General features: G+C 56.8%; 1 protein-coding gene across 7 annotated transcripts in view; it reads right to left on the bottom strand.

The window, feature by feature from the left end:
• LOC141954328 (receptor-type tyrosine-protein phosphatase V-like) overlaps nt 1–21,558 on the bottom strand; it is a 35,753-nt gene extending 14,195 nt beyond the window's left edge. For 4 of the 7 annotated variants that reach the window (XR_012632146.1, XR_012632147.1, XR_012632148.1 and 1 more), the window contains exons 1-20: nt 21,153–21,558; nt 20,004–20,067; nt 17,328–17,594; nt 16,017–16,286; nt 15,169–15,435; nt 13,367–13,639; nt 12,450–12,710; nt 11,611–11,883; nt 10,885–11,154; nt 10,041–10,310; nt 9,343–9,615; nt 8,766–9,038; nt 8,056–8,325; nt 7,396–7,668; nt 6,307–6,579; nt 5,532–5,804; nt 4,409–4,678; nt 3,648–3,926; nt 3,274–3,408; nt 2,957–3,167 (exon numbers count right to left, since the gene is read on the bottom strand). Coding sequence is in view for 4 of the 7 variants with exons in the window: in XM_074893716.1 (XP_074749817.1) it covers nt 2,957–3,167; nt 3,274–3,408; nt 3,648–3,926; nt 4,409–4,678; nt 5,532–5,804; nt 6,307–6,579; nt 7,396–7,668; nt 8,056–8,325; nt 8,766–9,038; nt 9,343–9,615; nt 10,041–10,310; nt 10,885–11,154; nt 11,611–11,883; nt 12,450–12,710; nt 13,367–13,639; nt 15,169–15,435; nt 16,017–16,286; nt 17,328–17,594; nt 20,004–20,067; nt 21,153–21,218 (4,811 nt within the window). In the remaining 3 variants the exon portion in view is untranslated. Of the gene's footprint in view, nt 1–161; nt 230–2,956; nt 3,168–3,273; nt 3,409–3,647; nt 3,927–4,408; nt 4,679–5,531; nt 5,805–6,306; nt 6,580–7,395; nt 7,669–8,055; nt 8,326–8,765; nt 9,039–9,342; nt 9,616–10,040; nt 10,311–10,884; nt 11,155–11,610; nt 11,884–12,449; nt 12,711–13,366; nt 13,640–15,168; nt 15,436–16,016; nt 16,287–17,327; nt 17,595–20,003; nt 20,068–21,152 lie in introns of all 7 variants that reach the window. The other 3 variants (XM_074893717.1, XM_074893718.1, XM_074893719.1) reach the window with 3 other exon arrangements.
• Between the last annotated feature and the right edge of the window lie 440 nt (nt 21,559–21,998).

The following is a 21,998-nucleotide window of genomic DNA, read 5'->3' as shown; positions in this document are numbered from 1 at the left end:
AAAAAGAGAACAGACAGAAGTAAGAGTTAGTAAATGACTGCATTTACTCTATTTATTATATTTTCTACAGCCTATGATCTCCCTCTGGCTTGCCACTGTCAGGTGGTTAATTATCTCTAACCTACACAGCCAGGTAGGGAAGATGGCATTCTCCATCTTACCTGAGAACATGGTGAATGTCACTGCAGGAGCTACTGGGTCGTATTTGGTGAAGGCAGCGATGCTGAACCTAGGGTAAAGCAGAGCCCTGCTGTCAGGGGCAATCTGGACTGAGCACAGCACCCACGGAGCCAGCAGCAGGAAGACCCAAGAGAATAGGACATCTGCCTCTGTTTTGAGATGCTGTATTGGAAGAAGCTGGTTTTCTGGTAGGGATTCAGGGAATGTGTGGAAATGGTCTTTCCTCCCTTTTCTGCCTCTTGGGCAAGTTTGTTGCACTTGGGAGAACAGCAGGAAATGTTCAGAAAGCACAAATGGAAAATAGCTCTGAAGGGTTATTTGCAGAGACAAATAGTAAGTTTCTGCTCTCTTATAGGACACAAATAGGGAAAGACAACAGTAAGCAGGGAAAATCCAGTTGGGTTGAGTCAGCGTCTTAGTTCATGTCAACCCATTAACTGGGTTGACTTGTCCTTATGCACACGAAGTGGCTGGTGCACCCTTTTCCCTATGGAGATCTGCCCCACATCCTCCTCCCGGCAGTGTGCACACCAAGCCTCACAGCTCCCTGCAGAGCTGACTTCTTTCTGAGCAGGTAACTTGGAAGGGGAGGTCTTCTTGTGCCCTAAACGTAAGGTAAGGCTTTCAAACGTAGCTTTGCATTTTAGCAGCCAAGAGTTTGTGGAGCCCAGTGTGAGTCCCCCTGGCAGCACCCTGGACCTGGCTGCCAGAGCAAAGACCTCTTTGGAAACTGATTCTGCAGATGCCACGGCATGAGAGATAAGGGCTTGTGGATAAATAACTCACTGAAAGGTAGGAAGGGCTGGCTTTCAGAGTGGAGATAGGCTGTCAGCCCTATCTACTTTTCACCACACTACTAATGATTAATGAGGAAGGCAGCACAGTGTACTGAGGATAAATATTGTTTAGGGTAGACAAATTGAAAGCAAGCTGTGAAGAGGTGCAAAAGGGTCTTCTAGTCCTGAGTAACTGGACACTTAAGTACATGTTATTGAATCCTGGTAGGTGGACTAATGACAGCCTGATGGCTCTGAAGGAGCTGCTACCCTGCAGGAGGTCGATGTGGGAGCGAAAATGGCAGCTGGGAAGCAGGGAGGGCAGATACACACTCTCAGACTGGCTGAACAGTATTTGGGGGGTGGAGGGGTATCCCAGTGTTTGTGCTGTTGTGAAAGTCCCCTCGAGGCTGCTGGCAGATCTTGGTCTGAGCCAATGTGTTGTAGCGCAGACCCAGCTTGTGCCCAGGCTGTCCCCTGCCTCAGCCGTGCTGCCTGGAGCAGAAGGCCAGAGGCTGCTAGGGTTAAGCACTAAGGCTTGCCCTGCCTTGGCTGAGCGGGACTCAGGCAGGAGCTGTTAGCAATAAGGAATAGGTGGGCTTGGTGGGAAATCAATCTCAAACCTTCTGAATCAATTGGAGACTCTCCCGGGCCAGCCCAGGTCTAAGAGCACCTGTGGTGGGCATGGGATGGGAACGTGTCATCATGCAGCTCTCCTGCCAGGCACGACAATACAGCATCTAGGGAGAGCCCAAAGAGCTCTTTGCTCTTGATGATCCTACTCTGGGTGGGATTTCCAAGGGAATGGCTCTCCGGAAACTCCCTTTTTTTCCCCAGGAGAAGCAACCACTTCCTACTCCCCTGACACAGCCCAGTGTTAACACCAATCTCTATTCTCTGCCAGTGCTGCCCCAAACAGCAGCTTGTGTTAAGAGCCCCTGTTTGGCAACATGTAAATCTAAAATGACTCTATAAGAATCTAAGTAAGTTTTTCATGTAAGTGCAGACTGCACATAGCAAAAGTAGAGAGTGAAGTAGAAAAGAAGAAAGGAAGGAGTGCCAGCAGGTCCAGACCCACACCAGGGACCTTGACTCCACTCACCACAAAACCTAAGGGCAGATCTAATTCTCACTTACTCATAGAGGAAAGTCAAGCTCTCTCTCATGCAAACACCCTTTCACCACCTTTCCTTCTCTTTTCCCAACACTATCAGCCACTTCTGTCACTAGTCGGCCACCCTTGCTGTAAGTTTCTTTAAACTGAAGTGGGACAACCTTCCAGATTCTGGGGGATCCCTTTGTCAGAGAAATGTCTGGGGATACGGTCCCTGTTTGATGAAATCATGAGCTGCTAAATTAACAGAGGACTGACTAAAGATACAATTCTTTCTTTGTAGTAGACCTGTTTTACCATCAACTATTTTAAAAGTACCCTATATCAAAATACATGTGCTTGTAGATTCATGTTCCTGGATTCTATTTACTGTCAAATAAGACTCTGAATTTATGACTGTTGTGATCTGTGTGTCTCATGGGGAACTTGAATCTCAGCCTGTGCATTTGCTACCCTCAACCTTTGAGCCCCCAGTTGTGTAGGCACCGCTGGAAGTGATGTTTCCCAATCAGTTTCATTTTGGCACTCTTTAAGTCTGCCTGTGGCTCTGAGTCACATGCAAAAGTCCTACAAATAACAGCGGCCATTTTAGTTCTTACCCTGGAGGTGGACAACTGCCCAGCTCCCAAGGCAACACATACAGCCCTCAGTCAGTCTCAGCTTTCACTTCTGCTCTCCTCTCTCCCTGCCCACTCACACTGCCTAATACTCTCTGGTATGCCAGCCCTTTCATTCCTCAAATGCTGCTTAGTGGAGCAACCCCTGGGGGTCTGGGAATTATGAGGGTGAGGTGACATCCAGGGAGATGTGGCACCTTGCAGGGACATGTGCAGTCCCTCTTCCCCTCCAGCCCCTTCCCCTCAGGAGCGGTGTTGACATCTCTCACCTGTACTGTTCATTGGCTTTCAGTTTCCCATTGCACGTTGCCCTGGACTGGCCACACTCCTCTGTTCCCACTGGCACTCGCCAGGTTTCGGTGGAGCTCCTGGGGCTCGGATGGAAGGGATTGGGGATTAGCACAGCCAAGTAGGAGTCCTCTGTCCCGTAATAGTGGTCATACCATGTGCTGGACATGATTTCCTGGGTGGGCCTCAGCACTGAAGGGGAATGTACAAGGTGACAGTGGTAGTCTCAAAGTGACGTCCAAGGGACCTGCTGCCCTCCAGGGAGCCACTGCAGACTGGGACATTCAGGGGCACTTACATGAATCATTAGTGGTAGCGACGACACCATAATACTCAATCTGGCCATTCTCCTCGCTGAACAGGTCGGATGAAATGATAACTGTGGAGCTGGCCTCCACCTGGAAGATGTCTGCTTGCAGGGGTGGAGGCAGGGCTGGAAGGGGAACCAGCAAGCACAGTCTGTTAGTCTGTCCCTGCTCCCACAGACCCACCACACATTGCTCAGCCTGTGACTGGTCCCAGCATCACTGCCCAGAGCCCTGACCCACTGCAGTTCAATGCAGGACCACGTAGGGCTCACAGGAATCTGAAAGAGTCCCCAAGCCTAATTAGCAACACTGGGTGTCTTCTCCTGAGGTCTGTGACAAGGTTGTGAGAAAGAAGGGGACTCACCCTCCACTGTTGTGTTGCAGAGAAGAGTCACAGCCTGGCTCCTCATTGCGTTCATGCCCACTGTGCTCACAGTGATTCGGTAGGACGAGTTTGGCCCCAGCCCCTCCAGACTGGCCTTGCTTGTAGGGATGCTCATGACATACTTGGAGGTGGGAGGTCCATCAGAGAGTCTCTCTGTCACCACCTCATAAGCCTCCACATCTCCAGGCGAGCTTGTCCAGTTCAAATATAGACTCCTTGACTCTGGTAGGCATTGCACATCCTCCACAGGGTTTGGCTCTGTGAAGGAGATATGGCAAGCTCTGAACTTACTGGATCAGAGGAATCCCAACCTCAGCCCATGCATCAGCCCAGAGTCACTATGGTCCTCTACTGCCTGTCCCTAGGTTAACGAGAGAGGAGCAGAGCTGGACATCTGTGACCTGGGAGCCTTCTGTGCCAAGGGCCACAGGACAAGGAGAATGGGACAGGGCCTGAGCAGATATTTCATAAGAGAAGCAGACCAATGGAGATCTCTGCAGAGTCCGCTTTGCTTCACAGGTAGCCAGGCCACAAACTGATGGGAAATCTCTGTGATGGGGCTAGCTTAGGGAGCTGATGGCTACTAGAGGGACACCTTGCTGGCCTGCCTTATCTCCCACCAATGAAGACTTCCCATGCTTCTGTTGACACCCAAGAGCTGATCCCGTCTTGAGGCCACCCAGGCACTTCTACCCCTTCCAGCCTGCACTCCCCCCATCCCCATGGCAGCGCACACCCACCCATTGGCACTGCCAGGGGCTTGGTGCTGCTCCAGTAGGGCCCGGCCACACAGCTCAAGGAGACAGAGTAGTTCCTCCCTGGGATCAGCCCCTGGAGGAGGTGCTGGACTTGCCCTCTGCTGAGGGCATGCCGCCGGGGCAGCGTGCTGTTCCTGGGATCCCGCAGCCACAGCTGGCACTCGTCCTGCTCTCCAGAAACACTGTCCCAGGAGATGAGCATTGTGTTGTTCCCTTCAGCCACCACAGAGAGATTTTTGGGAATTGAGGGGGCTACAATGAAAACCACACCAGGGAAGAGTTACTGGCATGCATGTACTCTCTTCCATCCTGTAAAGATACAAGTAGAAGATGGGTAATATGCAAAGAAACTTCATCTGTTCAGTGATAACATTTCTGCAGCTGCTGGCTGCCACAACTAGAAATGACCTTTAAATGGCAGTCAGAGGACATGTAGAGTGAGGAGCACGAGGAGATGGGTTTTTCCTCCTGCTAATTAGCAAGTTTCATTAGAGACCTGCCTGAAGGGCTCTGCACATGACTCCCAGCACCCTGCCACGGGCTGGCTGAGCGTGGGAGAAGAGACCTCTGGATTCCCCAAGCAAAGTGCAGGGACTGCAGGAACAAGCACATGAAAAGGCTTATTGTGCTTATCTGCAATTTCCACATTCCTTAAAAAAAAAAGCCCAGCCTCCCCTTAACCCCCATGCCAGGAATTTTCTGAGTGCCTGGGAGAAAGGCAGCAGGGATGGCAGGGTGTCCTCCCCAGGCTGTAAGGCCTCGTGATCTCCCAGGCTGTGTGTGTTCTCTACCAGAGCAGCACTACTGCCATGGGATCCCTTGCCCTTGTTCAGTCACCCACGCCTGGAGGAGCCACCTTGTGAGAACCTCAGCTGGAGGACTGCCTTCTGGAACAGCAACCGTGGCTGCCAGACTGTCTTACGGGCAGCAGTACTGCCCTGCTCTCCCCTCCACCTGGGGCTTGCACAGGTCATGATCCCATTGCTATGGTGGTACCTACAGCTTCCAGGCAGCAGTCCTACCCGTGTCCCTGCCCTTTCCCACTGCAGCTGGGGCAGGCTGAGCCTCATGAATGATGTAAGGATGTCCAGCTCTTGACACTTACTTGTCCAGTCGCTGATGTTCCCCGCAGAGGCTGCGTAGGGCCCTGCCACAGACACCACTTCCAGCAGGTATTTGTGTCCTGGAGCCAGGCCAGAAAAGGTGAATTTGCTGGTGCCTTTCCCAACAGATACATTGCCTGCCACAATACCTGATCCCGAATGATACAGGAGGAGCCTGTAACTGTCTTGTCCCTGGGGTTCAGCTCGCCAGGACACGCTCAGCCTGTTGGGATACCCCTGGTTCGTCATGTACACATTTCGGGGTGCCAGGGGGTCTGGAGAGACAGGATGGGAGATGTGTCAATGAAGAGTCTGAGGACATAACCCAGGTATCTCTGCAGTGTCATCAGAAGGGATGCACTGTGCAGGACAGGGCACTCAGCTGGATGGCTGCATCCAACAGTCTGGGGGCAGCTTCTGCAAGCATCAAGTGCTTGCCTGTCTGAGCAGCGACAGACCTGTCCCAGCTGGAACAAGACACCCAGAGATGGGTGAGGAGGGAGCACCCAGCCAGCTAGAGGGGAGGGGAAGGTGAACACCCTGTCTGCTGCTCCCTCCTTCGTGCCTCTACTCTGAAGAACAGCCCCCAGAGATTCAGCTGGCCTAATCCATGCTTGTGGAGCTGATGGGTGGGCAGAGCCCTGCTCAGCACCATGGCATTGATGTCAGGCAGGGCTTGGGATCTGTCACGAAGGTCAGCAGGGTCATGTCTTTTGCCACATGAGCTTTTGCGACTGCACAGCAAGGCACACATCACCCTAAAAATAGGGTACTCACATGTCCAGTTGCTGACATTCCCTGCAGGTGCCCGGTAGGACCCTGCCACAGACACCACCTCCAGCACATACTTGCTTCCTGGGGCCAGTCTTGTGAAGGTGAAGTTGTGGGTGTCTCTCCCAAGTGAGGTCGTAGCTGCCATGGTGCCCAGCCGTGCATGGTACAGGGTCAGTGCGTAGCCTTCTCGCCCCCCAGCTGCGGCTCTCCAGGACGCGCTCAGCCTGTCGGGGTGCCCCATGCTCAGCAAGCGCACAGCAGCCGGGGGCAGGGGGCCTGAGGAGTCACCAGACCTGATGTTAGGGACTGGAGACCATGCAGAAGGAAACATGCACTTGACATGACATTGTGCAGCAGGACAGGTGCTCCGTGAGGGATGGCACTCACAGGCCCCCTCTGTCATACTTCTCCTCCTCACTTTTTTCTTTTCCGTCCCCATCCCACCTCACCTTTAATGCTGTTCACCCTTTGTGGTCCCTCACATGACAACGCTTCTTCATCCAGGTCACCCTCATGCCCACAGCCCAGCTGGAGCACCTTTGCCACTGTTGCACGCACACACATCCCCCAGCACCCAGCTGGCATGCAGCAGCCTGGGCAGAGCTGGCAAGTGTCTATACTCTGTCCAGCCCTAAAATCTTTCTGGGCAGGGAGAAGTGCTGGACTAGTCCATCTCCAGAACAAAGACTCGTTCTCCTGGGAGGACTGTGGATTAGCCTTTTGTACTGATTCATTTCATGAATCTTTATATTAATGTGGTTTCTACCTGCTGGAGGAGACTCAGCGAGGGCGTGAATGCTCCTGTATACAGGGAGATGGGACAGCATGGGCAGGGGGATGTCCTCACGTGGGCACAGCTGGGTATACATGCATGTCATCAGCATGTACTTAAGCAAGTCTACAGTTGAACATCCATGCGCCCATGAGGGTAACAGTGTATCCCTGCACTAACTGCTGTGTGTTGCACCCATGCACATGCGTGCACACCTCCAAAGGCACCAGGTCCCCTGTAAACCTCCCAGCCCTCCTCAGGACTGCCCAGTGGTGAAACACTCCCACCCCTCTGCAGGAGACACTCCTCCAGGCACTCACGTGTCCAGCCACTGATGTTGGGTGCTGCTGCCTGATATGGTCCAGCTGTGGCACTGGCTTCCAGGGAGTACTCGTATCCTGGGGTCAGGCCCATGAAGGTGAAGTTGTGGGTGTCTCTCCCAAGTGAGGCTGTAGCTGCCACGGTGCCCAGCCAGGCACGATACAGGGTCAGTGTGTAGCCATCTCGCCCCCCGGCCGCGGCTTCCCAGGATGTGCTCAACCTGTCAGAGTGCCCCGTGCTCAGCCAGTGCACAGCGGCCGGGGGCAGTGGGCCTGGGGAGGAAACACAAGTCACTGCCAGGACCCACATCTGGGCTGAGGGAAAGGAGATGCTCCATGTCTGTGCCAAGCCTGTGCTACAGGAGGTGGGTCAGCCCTGCAAGGTCCCAAGGACTGGTTTTGCTCTTGACCCTGTGGCATCTGTCACCTCCCTAGCACTGTCTGAGCCTGTGGATGGCTGTGGATGGCTACCAGAAATGTGGGTGGCCAGGCCACAGGGTCATGCACAGACTCCCCATGTTGCATCTGGCAGGGCATGAGCACTGGGTGCCTGCATGGGTGGGAGAGGAAGGCAGGATTTGGCTGCATCACTATGGTCTCCCAGGAAGAAGAAGATCTGGTGGGGGACACCTCTAGCTGCAAGGAGAGCATCGTACTCACGTGTGCAGTGGGTGAGGTTGGGGGTGCTGGTGTGGAAGGGCCCAGCTGTGGCCCTCACTGCCACGCTGTAGCGGGTGCCGGGGCTCAGGTTCCTGAAGATGTGACTCCTGGCATCCCCGCCCAGCACCGTGTGCCCCATGCGACTGCTGGAGGCTGTGTCATAGACATCCACCAGGTAGCCTTCTGCTCCTCGCCCCACTGCTGCCCAGGAGGCCTGCAGCATAGAGGCAGAGGGGCTGCCCAGGGTGAAGTTGGCAGGGGCCAAGGGATCTGTAAAGCAACAAGGAGACAGTCAGTCCCCGTGTGCCACCACTCGCTGCTCGGCGCTATGAGCTGGCTGCTTTGCCCAGTGGTTCCTCATGCTCTGGCAGTGCTGGACTCCAGGTGGCCAGGCTGGCCACCAGAGATCCTTCCAGAGAGAGGCACGGGTGCATGTGGCTCTGAGTGCAATATCCCCAGGGTTTGCAGTTGGACATGGCAGGGGAGATGAAGATACCCAGAGCCTTTGAGGTGGGTAGGGGGGACTGGCTCTGTGTCAGAGAAGGAGGGAGAACAGGGAGCAGAAAGGTGGGACAACTATGTAGAAGCTAGGGGCACAGTGGGGATGGTTTGGGATGGGGAAGGTGGTGGTGGTGGGTGCTCTGCAAGGCTCAGATGGAGGCTCTGGGGCACAGTGGAACGCTGTGTTCAACCCAGGCCATCAGACTCACGTGTCCATTGGGTGACATTGGTGGAGGAGGCTTCAAATGAGCCTTTCACAGCAGTGACCTGCACAGCAAACCTGCTGCCTGCCTCCAAGTGAGTCCAGGTGATGTTCTGGGCATCTGGACTCAAGGTCTGAACCTGATCCCTGCTCTGGGTGCTGAGGCTATACAAATTAACACGGTAGTGGTCCCTCCTGCCAGCAGGCTTGTTCCAGCTCATGTAAAGCTCTGAGCAGCTGTCTGGGTTGGTAAGGCTCACGTTTGTTGGTGCGGCTGGAACTGCAAGGAAAAATGACAGACACATGAGTCAGAGAGAAAAAGATCCAGTTCTGAACATGCAACCATCTCCAGGGAGGAGTCTTGCTTTCCTTGGGCACCCAGCAGCAAGTGGCCAGCAAGTGCTCTGTGCCCACATGGTACAAGAAGGCTGCAAGAAGCAGATGGCTGCAGGGCAGCATCACCAGGAACCAGGCCGAAGTGCCCTCCTCTCCTCTCCCTGGGTGCTAACATTGATCCCCATCCCATTCTGGAGCTCCTCGCAGTGCTCCCACTCAAATAGCCTGTGGGTGGTATGGATACTCACCTGTGCAGCCAGTGACATTCTTGGGGAGGGAGCGGTAGGGTCCAGCTACTGCCCAGATCCGAACAAGGTAGCAAGTTCCTGGTTCCAGCCCTGCCAGGGTGACATTGGTGCTGTCCTTCCCTGCTTCCATGCTCCTTGCTGGTGCAGAAGCGCCCTCCTCGTGTATGCTGAGCAGGTATCCATCCCTCTGCCCAGGAGGTGTCTCCCAGTGCACAGCCAGAGCCCACGCAGTGCTGACAGGGCTTGCCGACAGGGAAAGAGGAGGCAGCGGGACTGTGGAAGAGAAGCAGTGTTACAAAAACCAAATGTGGGATGGCCAGGACTGACTCTAGTTTGGGAATGAAGCTGTCTAAGGACAGCTGAGAGCAGTGGGCTGCTCCCAGATCAAAGCTGCTCCCTGCATCCCAGGTGATAATGGTGCATCACCACCATGGCCTGAGACCCCCTTGTCCCAGAGTGCTGGGGCAGGCTTGCAGCATGCCCCACTGAGCTGCTGGGCTCAGGATGAGTGAGGGTCCCAGCAAGAGAGCCAGCATCCTCAGTAGGAGACAGGCACCAGTGGGGTTGCAGGGACATGGTCTCAGAGCTCTCCTGCAGAACAGCCCTGGGACCCCCGTCTTGCTCCGCAGCCCCTCACCAGGTCAGAGTCAGGCTGGGTACCAGAGATGGGGATGGCTGCAGAGGAGATGTGTTCCTACCAGTGTAGCCAATGGCAGTCTGAGAGGAGGTGCGATGAGGCCCAGCCTGAGAAATGATCTCCACGCGGTATCGGGACCCTGGCACCAGCCCCTCCAGGTCAAGCTGGGTGACTCCACGGGGGATGGACACATTCCTGATGATGGACAGGGACTCGGCCACCGAGAGCTGTACCAAGTGGTCTCTGCCACCACCTGACTCCACCCAGCTCACATGTAGCTCCTGGGGTCTCCGGCCAGGCTGTACACTCACATTAGCCAGAGACAGTGGATCTAGGGGGAAACACAGCATGGAGATCCATGAGATGGTGGAGGAAAGCAACTGGAGAAGCCAGAACACAGCCTGCACCTCTGCATGGGGCTAAAGGAGCAGTTGGTGGCAGCTGACTGCCAGCTCTGCTGTTGTCCTGGGGGACATGCAAGTTGCCCATGCACGTCCCCAGAGTGCTGCTGGCAGGCAGGTGCTGTACTGAGAAGAGGGCACTGAGCTCCCCTGTGGGCTGCTCTTCTCCATGGACAAGGAGCAGCAAGCTCATAGGGGTCTCTGTGCTTACTCTCTCGCATCCCTCTCCCACCAGTCCCAGGCTGGCCTTGAGATCACAAGTGGTCTAGGCAGAAGGTTCAGCTTGACTGGGGAAAGCCTGAGCTGTGGCAAAGGGTCTTTTGGGGCCCAGAAGCCACACACAGCACCTAACTCATGACATGTGCTCCGATTTCCAGGGGCAGGGAGCACACAGGTCTCACCAGAGCCCTCCTTCTGCCCAGACATGTCCATGTCACTGCCAGTCTTTCAGGCAGTGCCAGGATGCCCAGTCCCTGCAGGAGGCTGGGGACACTTCTCACTCACATGTCCACTCAGTGGCAAAGTGTGACGAAGATCTGTATGGTCCAGCAAGGACGGTCACCTTCAGGAAGTACTGAATGCCAGGGGAAAGTCCCAGGAATGTGAAGTTGTGGGTGTTTGGCCCCACGGAGATGTTCCTCTGTGCTGGATGGTTCTTGCTGTAGAGCTGGAGGTGGAACTGGTCCACATCACCAGCAGCCTTGTCCCAGAAGGCAGAGAGTCCCAGCGGGCGTCGGGTGTTGGTCAGGGTCACGCCGGCCGGAGCCAGGGGGTCTGAGAGAGAAGAGACATCCAGGCAGTGACAGGCGGTCGTGGTGGAGCTGCCATGGTGTGGAGTGGGGGCCTGCATGAGCTTGTCCTGGGCACCTTCCACCGCCTGTCCCTGATGGACTCAGGTCAGAAATGAGCCCTGGCATATCAAACTCCGGAACAGCCTGACCTTCTGCTCCACAACAAACCCACCTTTCCTGCTGGGTGACATTTGGAAATGTTTTCTGTTCAGTGATGGGTTTCTCCTGCACTGAAGACCCTTTTACTTCCAACCTGACTGAATGTGGCTCTGGTTGTCCTTCCACTCTTCATCTGCCTATGCATCCCTGCCCCTGGTTCCCCCTCCTCCCCATACATGGTCCACACTCTGCCTTGCTTCCATGCCGTGAGCTTTCTGCTCTTGTTGGCAGGCCGTGGTTACAATTCGCGGTAGGGCTGAGGCAGGGGTATCACACTCACATGTCCAGTCTGTGGCTGATCTCACAGGGGATCTGTAAGGTCCAGCCATAGCAGCCATCTCTAGCGTATACTGTCGCCCAGGAACCAAGTCCTCAAAGGTGACATTAGTCCAGTTGTTCCCCACAGTCATGTTCCTGACCGACTTGTGGGACTTGGTTTCCCAGAGGGTGCCTGTGTAGCCGGTGCTGCTAGCAGGAGCTGCTCTCCAGGAGGCATGCAGAGAGGTACTGTGGCCCTGATTGCTGAGGGTCAGCTGCTCCAGGGGCAGAGGATCTAGGAAAGGAAAGCTCTAGAGTCACAGCTGCACCTGGACTGGGGTCACCCGGCAGAAGCACAACCCCAAATGTGCTGTGGCTGGAGCCCTTTCCCTGGAAGAACCCAGATCCAGGTTCTCTGGCCACCTGTGGGGTCTGAGCAGGCCACCGTCACCCCTGCTGACACCCACCCACCAGTTTGGCAGGGACTGGGCCAGCACAAAGTTCAAACTGGAATGGTAAGAGAGGACTGCTCTGGTGCTGGAGGAGGTGGTGGGTGGGAAGGTCTAGACCAGGACGGTGGAGAGGTGGATCAAGGCAGATGCAGCCTGAGAAGTGCCACAGGAGGGTGGCCCGAGGGAGGAGGAGGAGGGCACCTGGGCTACGCTGACCCTTGTGCCAGGCGACTGGGATACAGACCAGGGTCAGACACATCCAGCAGCACCTCTGTTTTCCTCCTGAGCCTTTTGCCCTTTTACTGCAGAAGACCTGTGCTATCATATGCCCTGAGGCACAACACTGAGAGGAAGGGCAAGATCCAGTGGGAAGCCCAGGGCTGGCTGCGGTGAGGGCTGTGGCACTCACATGTCCAGTTGGTGATGCGCTGGGGTGAGGATGTGTAGGGGCCAGCCACAGTGCTGACCTCAAAGGTGTAGAGTGTCCCAGGGCGGACGCCCTCATAGGTGAAGTTGGTGACACCTCTGAGCAGCGAGCTGTTCTTCACAGGGTGCTCCACAGGGCTGAGGGCCAGCACGTAGCCCTCTCCCATTGCCTCCTCCCAGCTAGCTAGTAGGCTGTAGGGGCTCCCTTGGCTCGACAGACTCACACCAGATGGTGCTAGCGGCTCTGCAAGGGACAAGGATGGGATCTGCACGTCACTGCGTGGGACAGTGCATCAGGCAGCCAGACAGCTCTCACAACACTCTGCAGCAGCCCGCCCACCAAACACAGGCAGCCAGGGCTGCAGGGAGAGCCTTTTACTGCTCTCGGCACCAGGGGCTGGGTGAGTGCCTCCCCACACTGCTTAAGGCTCCAGCTCTTCCTTCCTGGGGTGGCAGCTCTGGGACAGCACCAGCCAGGTGGGACAGGTCACCCAGGAGGGACTGGGCACAGGGAGATGCTGCTCTGGGGGGACTGGTGGTGCTTCACTACCCACCAAACCAGCTGCTGTGAGCAGACGGAGGGGAAGCTGCCTTGATTCTTGCCAAACACTGAGTCCAAAGGTTACTGAGTAGGGTCTGGTCTTGATTCGTGCCTGACACTACCTGGCACAAGTCTGCCAAGGACCTCCAAGTCCACCCTCACGAGAAACTGTGCGGCAGCAGATGTTGCCGCTCTGACCTTCAGCCTGCTCTTGAGACCAGGTGTCACTGCTCTGCCTAGCCCCATCTCTGCCCCTGCCACAGTCCCTCTCCCCATCCTGCCACCTCCCTCTGGGCATCATCCCCCCCATCAGGTGGCAGAAATGGCCTCAAAAGGACACACTTGGGCTTTCCGCTTACGTGTCCAGGCTGCTGTACTGTGGGCTGATGCCCGGTAAGGTCCAGCCACCGCTGTCACCTGGACAGAGTATTGCTTCCCGGGGCTCAGCCCGTGGAAGGTGACACGATCGTTGTCTCCACTGACAGAGATGTTCCTCGTCAGAGCACCGTCCTCTCCCTCCTGCAGTGTCACCAGGTAGAAGTCCCTCTCTCCTGCTGGGGTGCTCCAGCGAGCCTCCAAGGAGCTCTGCTCCTCTGCACTGCTCAGCGTCACATTGCCAGGGCTCAGGGGGTCTGGAAGGGAAGGGAATAGAATTGTGTGTGTCAGGATTATGGGATACTCTGGACCCCATACACCCCTAAGACTTGTTCCCTGCTTCCTTATCGGCAGGATTACGTCCAGCCTTAGACATCCTTTGGAGCATGCTGTCTCCACTCCCTAGCACAACCATTCCTGGTCTAACAGAGTCCAGACAAAGCTGGCAGCCCTGTTGGGAAATTCCTAAAAGTCCCCCTCCTCTCCATTCGTGTCCCATCATGAGCTTGGTGATATTCCCAGGAACTGGCCTGGACCGAACTCCTGGCTGGACGCCCCTGGCTCGTGCATCTGGCACCGAGGACTTTTGTTCAGTCAAGTAGGTCAGAGCCACAGACGGCAACAGCAGGGATTGAGTCAGACTCACTTCATAGCAGAAACAAACCAGCTGGGGGTGTGGAGGTCTTCCAAAATCCCAGCTGCAGAGTCAGCAGTGAGAAGGCTCCAGCTTCCTGGACTGGCAGGCGGAGCAGGAAAGAGACTTGTCACCTGGTGGCACCCAGGTCCTTCCAGCCTATGCATGAGCAGTGTCTCTGCCCAGGGCCAGGACAAGTCACTGGCCACAACAGCTCTGAGTTTGCAGCTTGGCACCTCCATAATTTGCTGCTCCTCACTAGAGGGCCAACGCTTTCTTGGTGTTCAGCATGAGTCTTGCTCTGTCCAGGAGGCTAGGCTTGCCCTCTCCATTCCCCCCCTGCTTTTCTGGGAGCATCTGGGAGAGCAAGTCCGGGGCCCCTGCTTTTCTGGGAGCATCTGGGAGAGCAAGTCCGGGGCCAGAACTGTTTTCAGTGCTATGGACATGGTGTCGGCAGCAAACCAGGCCTGTGGTGGTGGAAGCCACCCTCTCTCACAGGGCTCTTGTCAGCCTGAAGCCAAAAGGTGGAGGAGGTTGGGCTGAATGGTGCAACTAGCTGGGGTCTGCCCAGCTGGGGACTGGGAGGGCTACCCTCAATTTCTTGACCTTCCAGAGGCTGGCTTCCTTGGCTGTGTTTGAATAGCACCCATCACATTAGGGACATCCACCAGGATGAGGTTATCAGGTGCTACCAAAATATACCCTTGACAGCAATCAGAGAGGACCAAAGATCAATTTCCCTCCAGAAAACTCCATTTCAAACAGATAAACTGCTATCCTCTTGTCCCCTGTTTTCTCTGCTGCCCTTGGACAGCCCTGAGGCATGTGAGAGCCTGGTCCCAGCTGCACTGAACACCAGTGGGATCTGCTGCCCTTCCATCCTCCTCCTCAGCAAGAGGCCACAGGCTGATCCCAGTGTATCCCAGGGAGAAGCAGGCCGGCACTGGGAATTCACCTGCCATGGGGACTCCCTGGCCCCACTGTCACAGTGCCCCAGAGCTGAATCCTGGAGTGGCTTTTCACCAAGTCCAAAGCAGAAGAATTTCCCTCTGCACCTGGGGCTCTGGCAGGAGATGTTTGGATTCAGAGGCTGGACCAGGGACAGGGAGGAAGCCACCAAGGTCCTCCCCGCTCCCTGGCCATTACACTCACATGTCCAAGCAGTAGCGTTGGGTCCCCTCACGGTGTAGGGCCCAGCTGTGGCGCTCAGCCCCAGCCAGTACTGGGTGCCAGGGTGGAGATGCTGGAAGGTGTAGCTGATGAGACCCCTCCTGGCTGACAGGGTCGTGGTCACCGTCTGGGTGAGGAGGTTGTGGAGTGCGAGGTGGAGCCAAGCAGCTCCCGCAGCACCCGCCCAGGAGGCGATGAGGCTTGTGCTGGAGCCTGGGCTGAGCCTCAGCTGGGTGGGAATGGAGGGAGCTGAGGGGAAAAGCAGGAGGCAGTGAGGTTCAGCGCTGGGGCTGGGGCTCCCTGGACGCTCCTCTCTCCCCAGGGTCTCCTACACCCATGGCTGCTCTCTAGGTTGGCATGGGAGCTGAAGGTCTGGCAGGGGGCTGCTGAGGGATGTCTCTCCCGTGTCCCCTCCCAGAAGGGCTGAGGGACTCTTCAGGTCCCTCCATACTGTCCTGCTTTTTCAGGCTGCAGGGCAGAGGGGGTGGCAGCCTGGGTAATGCAACATTTCTGCAGCTCCCACCAGTCAAGATCTTTTGCCAGGATGCCCAGATTGCTCTTCTCCCATGGGGACATGGAGCACACAAACCCAGCTGCGGGTCCTGCAAGGCAGGACTGAGGTGTGAGGTTTTCCCCTTGGCCTGGCACACTGGACTTACAGGAGGGGTGTGAAAACCACCCAGCTGCTCCCCATCCTACACAAACTCCCCACCACAAGCCTGGAGACCTCCTCTGCCTCTCTGCCAGCCCAGCTGGCACTCTGCCCCCCTCCTGCCAAACCCTTTCTCCCACCCCTTCCCTCTTGGGCAGGCACACCCTTCACTTCCTACCTGTCCACTGGTGGATACTGGTGCTCGCCTGGCCGGATCCAGACAGTGTGCTGACCTTCAGGGCGTACTCGCTGCCAGCCAGCAACCCGTCAAACAGGAATGTGGAGGCATTTGGCAGGATGGAAGCATTTCTCACCAGCGTCTGGGATTCGCTGTGGTAGAGGGCAAGGTGGTAGCCATCTCGCTGACCAAGGGCATGCGCCCAGGAGGCGTGCAGCACGGCAGAGCTCCCACCACTGCTCAGGCTCAGGTTGCGGACGGGTGAAGGACCTGCATTGGACGCGGCACAGACTGTGTTGGCTGGTTGCCTGGCAGTACCTGACTTGCCAGGATGCTCAAGGGCTGGTGGGACAGTGCCTTCACCTGGTGAGGTCCTGCCAGCCAGCCCCACTGGACCCAATCCCCCAAGCACAGTCCCAGCACCTCCCTGACAGCTCACCAGTCTCCCATGGGTTGTGTGGGCTGCACCATCCCCTTTGGATCAGCCTCTGCACAGTCACTCTGAACTGGGCAGGGAGGCTCGGTCAGGGACGACACACCAGGTGGGCGCTGAGAAAGGTGAAGCCATCAGCACTTACCTGTGAGTTCACCTGCTGCCAGGTCCTCTGTTCCTGCCGGCCCAGTGGATCCTGCCTCCTGCCTTCTGGTGAGCACCAGCACCTGCTCACTGCAGCCACCACTGCTGTCTGACACCAGCCCTTCTGCTGGCCAACACCCTCCCTTCAGCTCTACTTTCCCTTTCTAGGTTTTCCACCTTCACCTGCACTGATTTACTCAAGGATCTTCTGGAGAGATGCAGGCAAGGGCTGCCACCCTCACCTGAGCTGTGGGCTCACCAGACCTGCCCCCTTCCCGCAGTCCTTGGCATCAGCCAGGGACGGCGTAGGGCAAGGCTTGGAGGGTGAGCCAGTGATTGACAGAGATGTACCAAAATCATGGAGCAGATGCTGCTTCCTTGTCACTCTTTCTAGACCTCCAGGCATGACATTTTCCAGCCCTCAGCTCTCTGCAGTCCACATCATAGGTTCCATCATTAGCTATATCATTCCAGGAGAAGATATAGCATGAACCCTGCCCATGCAAGGTGTAGGGACAGGACCCTCCCTCCACATGGATGAGGGAATGACCCCCGGGGCTCTGGGGACCAGCAAAGGACCCTAATCCTTGTGGAAGAGAGGAAAGATCTGACCTTCCCATGAACCCATGGGACTCCACACAGGCCTGTATGTTGCACCCTCCAAAGCAGTGTGACGACCATTGGTGGGAGCACTTGAAACCCTCTGACTCTGCAGCCCCTGGGGAACCCCTTACTTGTCTGTGCTGTGACTGTCTGGCTGGTGGTCTCCATGCAGGGAAGCGTGGCTGTCACCTCAATCTCGTAGCGCATGCCAGGGGTCAGCCCATGGAACCAGAAGCTGGTGATGTTGGGTCCAGCAGATCCATTCTGCAGTGGTGTGCCTGACCCCAGGGAGGAGAGGGCAAGCGAATACCCCTCGGCACCCCCCTCTGGCTCATCCCAGGACAGAAGGAGCGAGTCTGACCGGCCATGGGCACTCACGTTGAGGTTCAGGAGGGTCCCTGCAGAGGCAAAGCCGAAACCCTCAACAGGAAGCTGTGGTGTTGCTGTGTGGCCAGACCACAGGGCCTGGCTCCCTGGGCCACCCACCCTCGCTGCACACCTTGGCATGGGCCACCACCATGGGCACTGCCCCACTTCAGTCAGACCTCCCAACCCAAGGGCTCTGGACAGCCTTTGGAAAACACAAGAAGGTTCAGAAACCCCCATGCACTGGGGTCAAAGGCACCACATGAAAGAAATTTTCCTAAGCATGGAGCATCTCCTCAATTGGAGAAAGACCAGAAGGCTTCAGGCCATCACATACTTTGTCCAGACAGCCCTGGTTTATGTCAGAAAAGTTGCCCTGGCTGGGTATAATCCATTGCTCAACATCTTGGTTGGTTTGAGTCCCCAAAAAGATGTTGACGGGCTCTGGGTCCACCTTGCAGAAGCAAGACAATGGCCAGTGAGGGAGCAGGATGGATATGGCAGTGGAGCCATCATGCTCCCTGCAATAGCCTCTGTCTCTCTGTGGGCTCTGACAGAGAGGATGGTAAAAGCTGCTTTGGAGGGACTGAGGCACTGACTCCCCACTGTCCTGCCCAGGGCAGAGGTGATGGGAAGAGCAGGACACTGCATACATGGAGGAAATGGGCCAAATTTGCACAACCGCCTGCTGAGGTGTGTCCCTGCCTTGGCCTTGCTGCAGCAGCAAGGTCAGCACGCTGTGGCTGCAGGGCCAGTGCTGTGGCATCCAGATGGAGAGCGTCTGGGGACAAGGAAGTGGCATACGGGGCTTGGCCTAATTGGTGGGTCAGTGGCCAAAACTGCTATTGAATCCCTGCCCTTAGAGTTGTTCAGGAACCACCTACACAAACAGGAGCCAGACAGAGCCTGTCTGTTGGGACCAAGCTGGCAACGTGACCCTCGCAGGCTCCATCTCTGCCCCCCTGTGCCTCCACTAACACACCACTACACATTGCCCATCCCCAGCCTCGCTGTGAACCATGAGCTCTGTTGCTTTCAGCCTTTGGGAAACACCAGAACACCTCTAGTGCTAGTAAGACGTTTGTGTAATAATTAGCACTTAAAATTTATGACGTGCAACATGTTGTAATAGGCTTACATGTGATCTGGCATGGCAAGAAAGCTTTAAACAAGTACAGCTATTGCCCCAGAGGTCTGCCCTGGGCTGCCTCTACACAGCAGAAGAGGAGCAGTGTGGGGTGAGCCCCAGGGGCAGCAGCACCTTTGGGACTGCTCAGGTGTCGTGTGTGGCCTTCTCACAAAGCTGGGCAGTTTCAGAACTACATGCAACTTCTGTTTCATGCAATGCCATTGTTTGGGGCATGCTGCCGTGCTCAGCAGAGTGCAAAGGAAATTGGGGAAGTTAGATGGACACAGAGGAGGACATAGCCCCCTGGAAAAGGCCTTCTCAGTGCTATCCCTGAGCAGTTCAAGCGCAGATTTAGGAACAGACTGCTCAGGAAGGGTTTTCTGAATGTATCTGGGTGTCCATGGGTCAGGTGTCTACACCTGGGCCAGCTGCCCTGGGCTTCCCTTGCTGTTGGCAGAGACCCAGTGGCAGCAGCTCGTGGAGCACAGGGCACGGGCAATCTTCTGAAGACAGCCAGCGGGATCGTGCCCTGCGCGGAGTTCAAACAGGGATGGTTTTTCACTGCGGGCTCTTTCTTATCTCATGAAGGTACGAGCTCTCCACCCACGTTTGTCTGCTTCTCTCAGGCTTCTAACAGACTGCATCGCCTGCCTCCATCTGTCCCTTGGCAATCATCTTCACCTCTGCAGTACAAATGTACTAATATCTGAAACAGGCCAGAGGCATCCTCCAGCCCTGAGGCCCATGATCACAATGCTGCTCACGTCTCCATAGATAAGCTTCTGTAACCACATCACAGCCACATCCAGGTACACCCCATGCCCTGGCTGGTGCCTGCAGATCAACTGGGAGAGTTTCCACCAGCACAGGCCAGCGCTGAGTGGGCACCGCGCTGGCTCCAAGCACAGAGCTGTGCTTGCTGGCTGCAGGGTGAGCGTGGCTGTGCCGCTCCCCAGCCAGCTCGGCACGGCCATGGGGCTGCCCCATGGAGCACGATCCTGCCCAGCCAGCTGCAGCAGCTCCGTGCAGGGCACCTAAGCCTGTGCTGCTGCTGGGCCCACTTGATGCTCCATGGGAAGGAGAGAGCTTGGAGCCTCGTCTGTCTCTCACATAAGGCTGGTTGCTGGGGGAGGATGGGGCTGACTCCCTCCCCTTCCCTGGCCATGATCTGCAGCCTGCAGGAAGTCTAAAGCAGAGTATTTACAAAGCTACTCAACTCCAAGAGTCCTGACCCAGCACATCTGCTCATCTCATCACCCCTGGGCACCAAGACCACCCGCCGCAGCCTGGGAACCTCTTTGCTTTGACTTACCTCTATCACTGTGTGCATCCTGTCCCTCCATCCCTGCCTGTTCTGTTCGGTTGCATCCCTTGCCCTGGGAGATTGAAGATGTCACATGAGAGAGGAGCAAGGTGAGGTGGTCTGAGCTGAGACCGATGCCTGCAAGAGGTGCCCTGTCCCAGGCCAGGGGTCAGGCTGGCCAGGCACAGGTCCCACAGGCATCTGGGGGCTGTGACCCTCTGGGGACTGTGATCCCTTTTCCCAGGAGAGCACAGGTCACTGCTCACATTGCCCTCCCCTAGCCAAGGCAGGGAGACAGACACAGCTTGTGGGCTGCCCTGGCCTTTTGCGTGGGTCCTGGGACTGCAGACCAGCACGAGGCCATGCCCACAGGGGAAGACATCCCACCAAAACAGCCAGGGCACAAGATGGAGGGAGCTCTGGACAGGCCCTGGCAGCATCATTCCCTCTAACAGACGCACCCCCCCCTTCCCATGATCATGGGGGGGAGGGACCCCAGACCGTAGTCCAGCTGCCATCCCCCACAGCCTGCAAAGCGAGGGCTTGGCCTGAGAGCTCCAGAGTATCCAGCACCCTCCGCACCGCAGTGGGTGCTGAGCAGGCTTGCGGGACACACGTCTCCCCACAGTCTGCTCACGAGTAGGGTGTGCCCTGCTTTAGGTTGAGGCTAGTTTGCTCCACATTAAAGGAAATATCTCTGCCCACTCCCTGTCCCGCAACAAGCCACAGAGGCGCAATCATCTTTCCTTCGTTATTTCCCCCTTGGCTCTGCTGGCTGACTCATTTCTGGCTCCCCCACCGACTGCGGTGCCTTTGGGAGTGTGTGCATGGAGGGGAGCGAAGGGGCTCTGGAGCCCTGGGAACAGCAGCCAGGCAATTCCCGGGGCGAGGAGCCGTGCAGCCATGGCAGCAGTAACACGCTCCGATCCCAGGCGCTGGGGCGAGAGGGCACGGCGGGGAGGGGGGGAAACGGAGGAAAGAGCCAGCTCGTAATTGCAAACGTTGCTAATTTGGTGCAGCTGCATGGCTGGAGAGGCAGCCCAGAAATATGCCGTCATTCCTCAGCGGGGTAGGACTATGTAAAGCCCCTTGCCGCCAGTGAGCTTGGAGCCAAGAGCCTGCACGGACAAACGGGGGGTTCAAGAGACAAGGGCTTACCTCTGCCAGCGTTCCCAGGAGCCCCGGCACCCACAGGACAAGCAGCGGCAGCAGCGGCGGTGTCATTGGGACCAGGGTGGCTGCAGATTAGAGGGATGACAAGTTGGGGGGGGGTAGCTTCTTAGCAGTGGCTGTCCCCAGCCAGCCCCTTCTCCCATGGCAGCGAGTGGCTGTGTCCCCACATGCTTTCCGAGCGCAGGGGACAGGATGACATCAGTGGGGACCGGCGTCGCATGCCAGCGCGCTGCACATCGGCCCTGCCAGCTGTCCCTGGGCAGGAGCAGAGCGTGCCTCCGGGCTGGGAGCAGTCCAGCGGGGGTGTGTGCCTCTCGCTGGGTGCATTTGCTATTGTTCCCGCGGATCTGGGTCCCTCTGCGGTATCCCTGCAGCTGTCCTTGTGTCAGCGTGTGCGTGCTGCGGCCAGAGAGCTGCTTGCCGGGGGCTTGGCGCGGGGGGGGGGGGGCTCTCACTGTGGCTGGGTCTCTGCACGGCTGGAGCCCGGTCTGGCCATCAGGAGTTCTGCAGAGTTGTGGGAGTTGGTGCGGAGAGGGGAGGAGACAGGACAGATGGCGGCTCTGAGCTGGGAGGGAGTGCCCAAACCAGCCCCCAGCGAGGGGAGGAAGGGCGGACCGCAGCCGCCGGCGGCCGGGATGCTGGAGGGAGCGTTGGCACCGGTGTGGCCCCGGGGTGCTGTGCACCTTGCGCCTGGCTCCGTGCCCGGCACATTCAGACACCTTTCAGCTCCGTATGTGGGAATTTCTGCACGGGGTGCTGATGGGGAATGGGAGGTTTGGCCCTGCTGGGTGAGGAGGGAGACCTGTGCCTCTGCGTGACACCCACGGCACC

This window comes from Strix uralensis, chromosome 24, assembly GCF_047716275.1.
Source record: "Strix uralensis isolate ZFMK-TIS-50842 chromosome 24, bStrUra1, whole genome shotgun sequence".
NCBI classification, from domain to species: domain Eukaryota; kingdom Metazoa; phylum Chordata; class Aves; order Strigiformes; family Strigidae; genus Strix; species Strix uralensis.
This window is presented reverse-complemented; position numbering and strand designations above follow the sequence as displayed.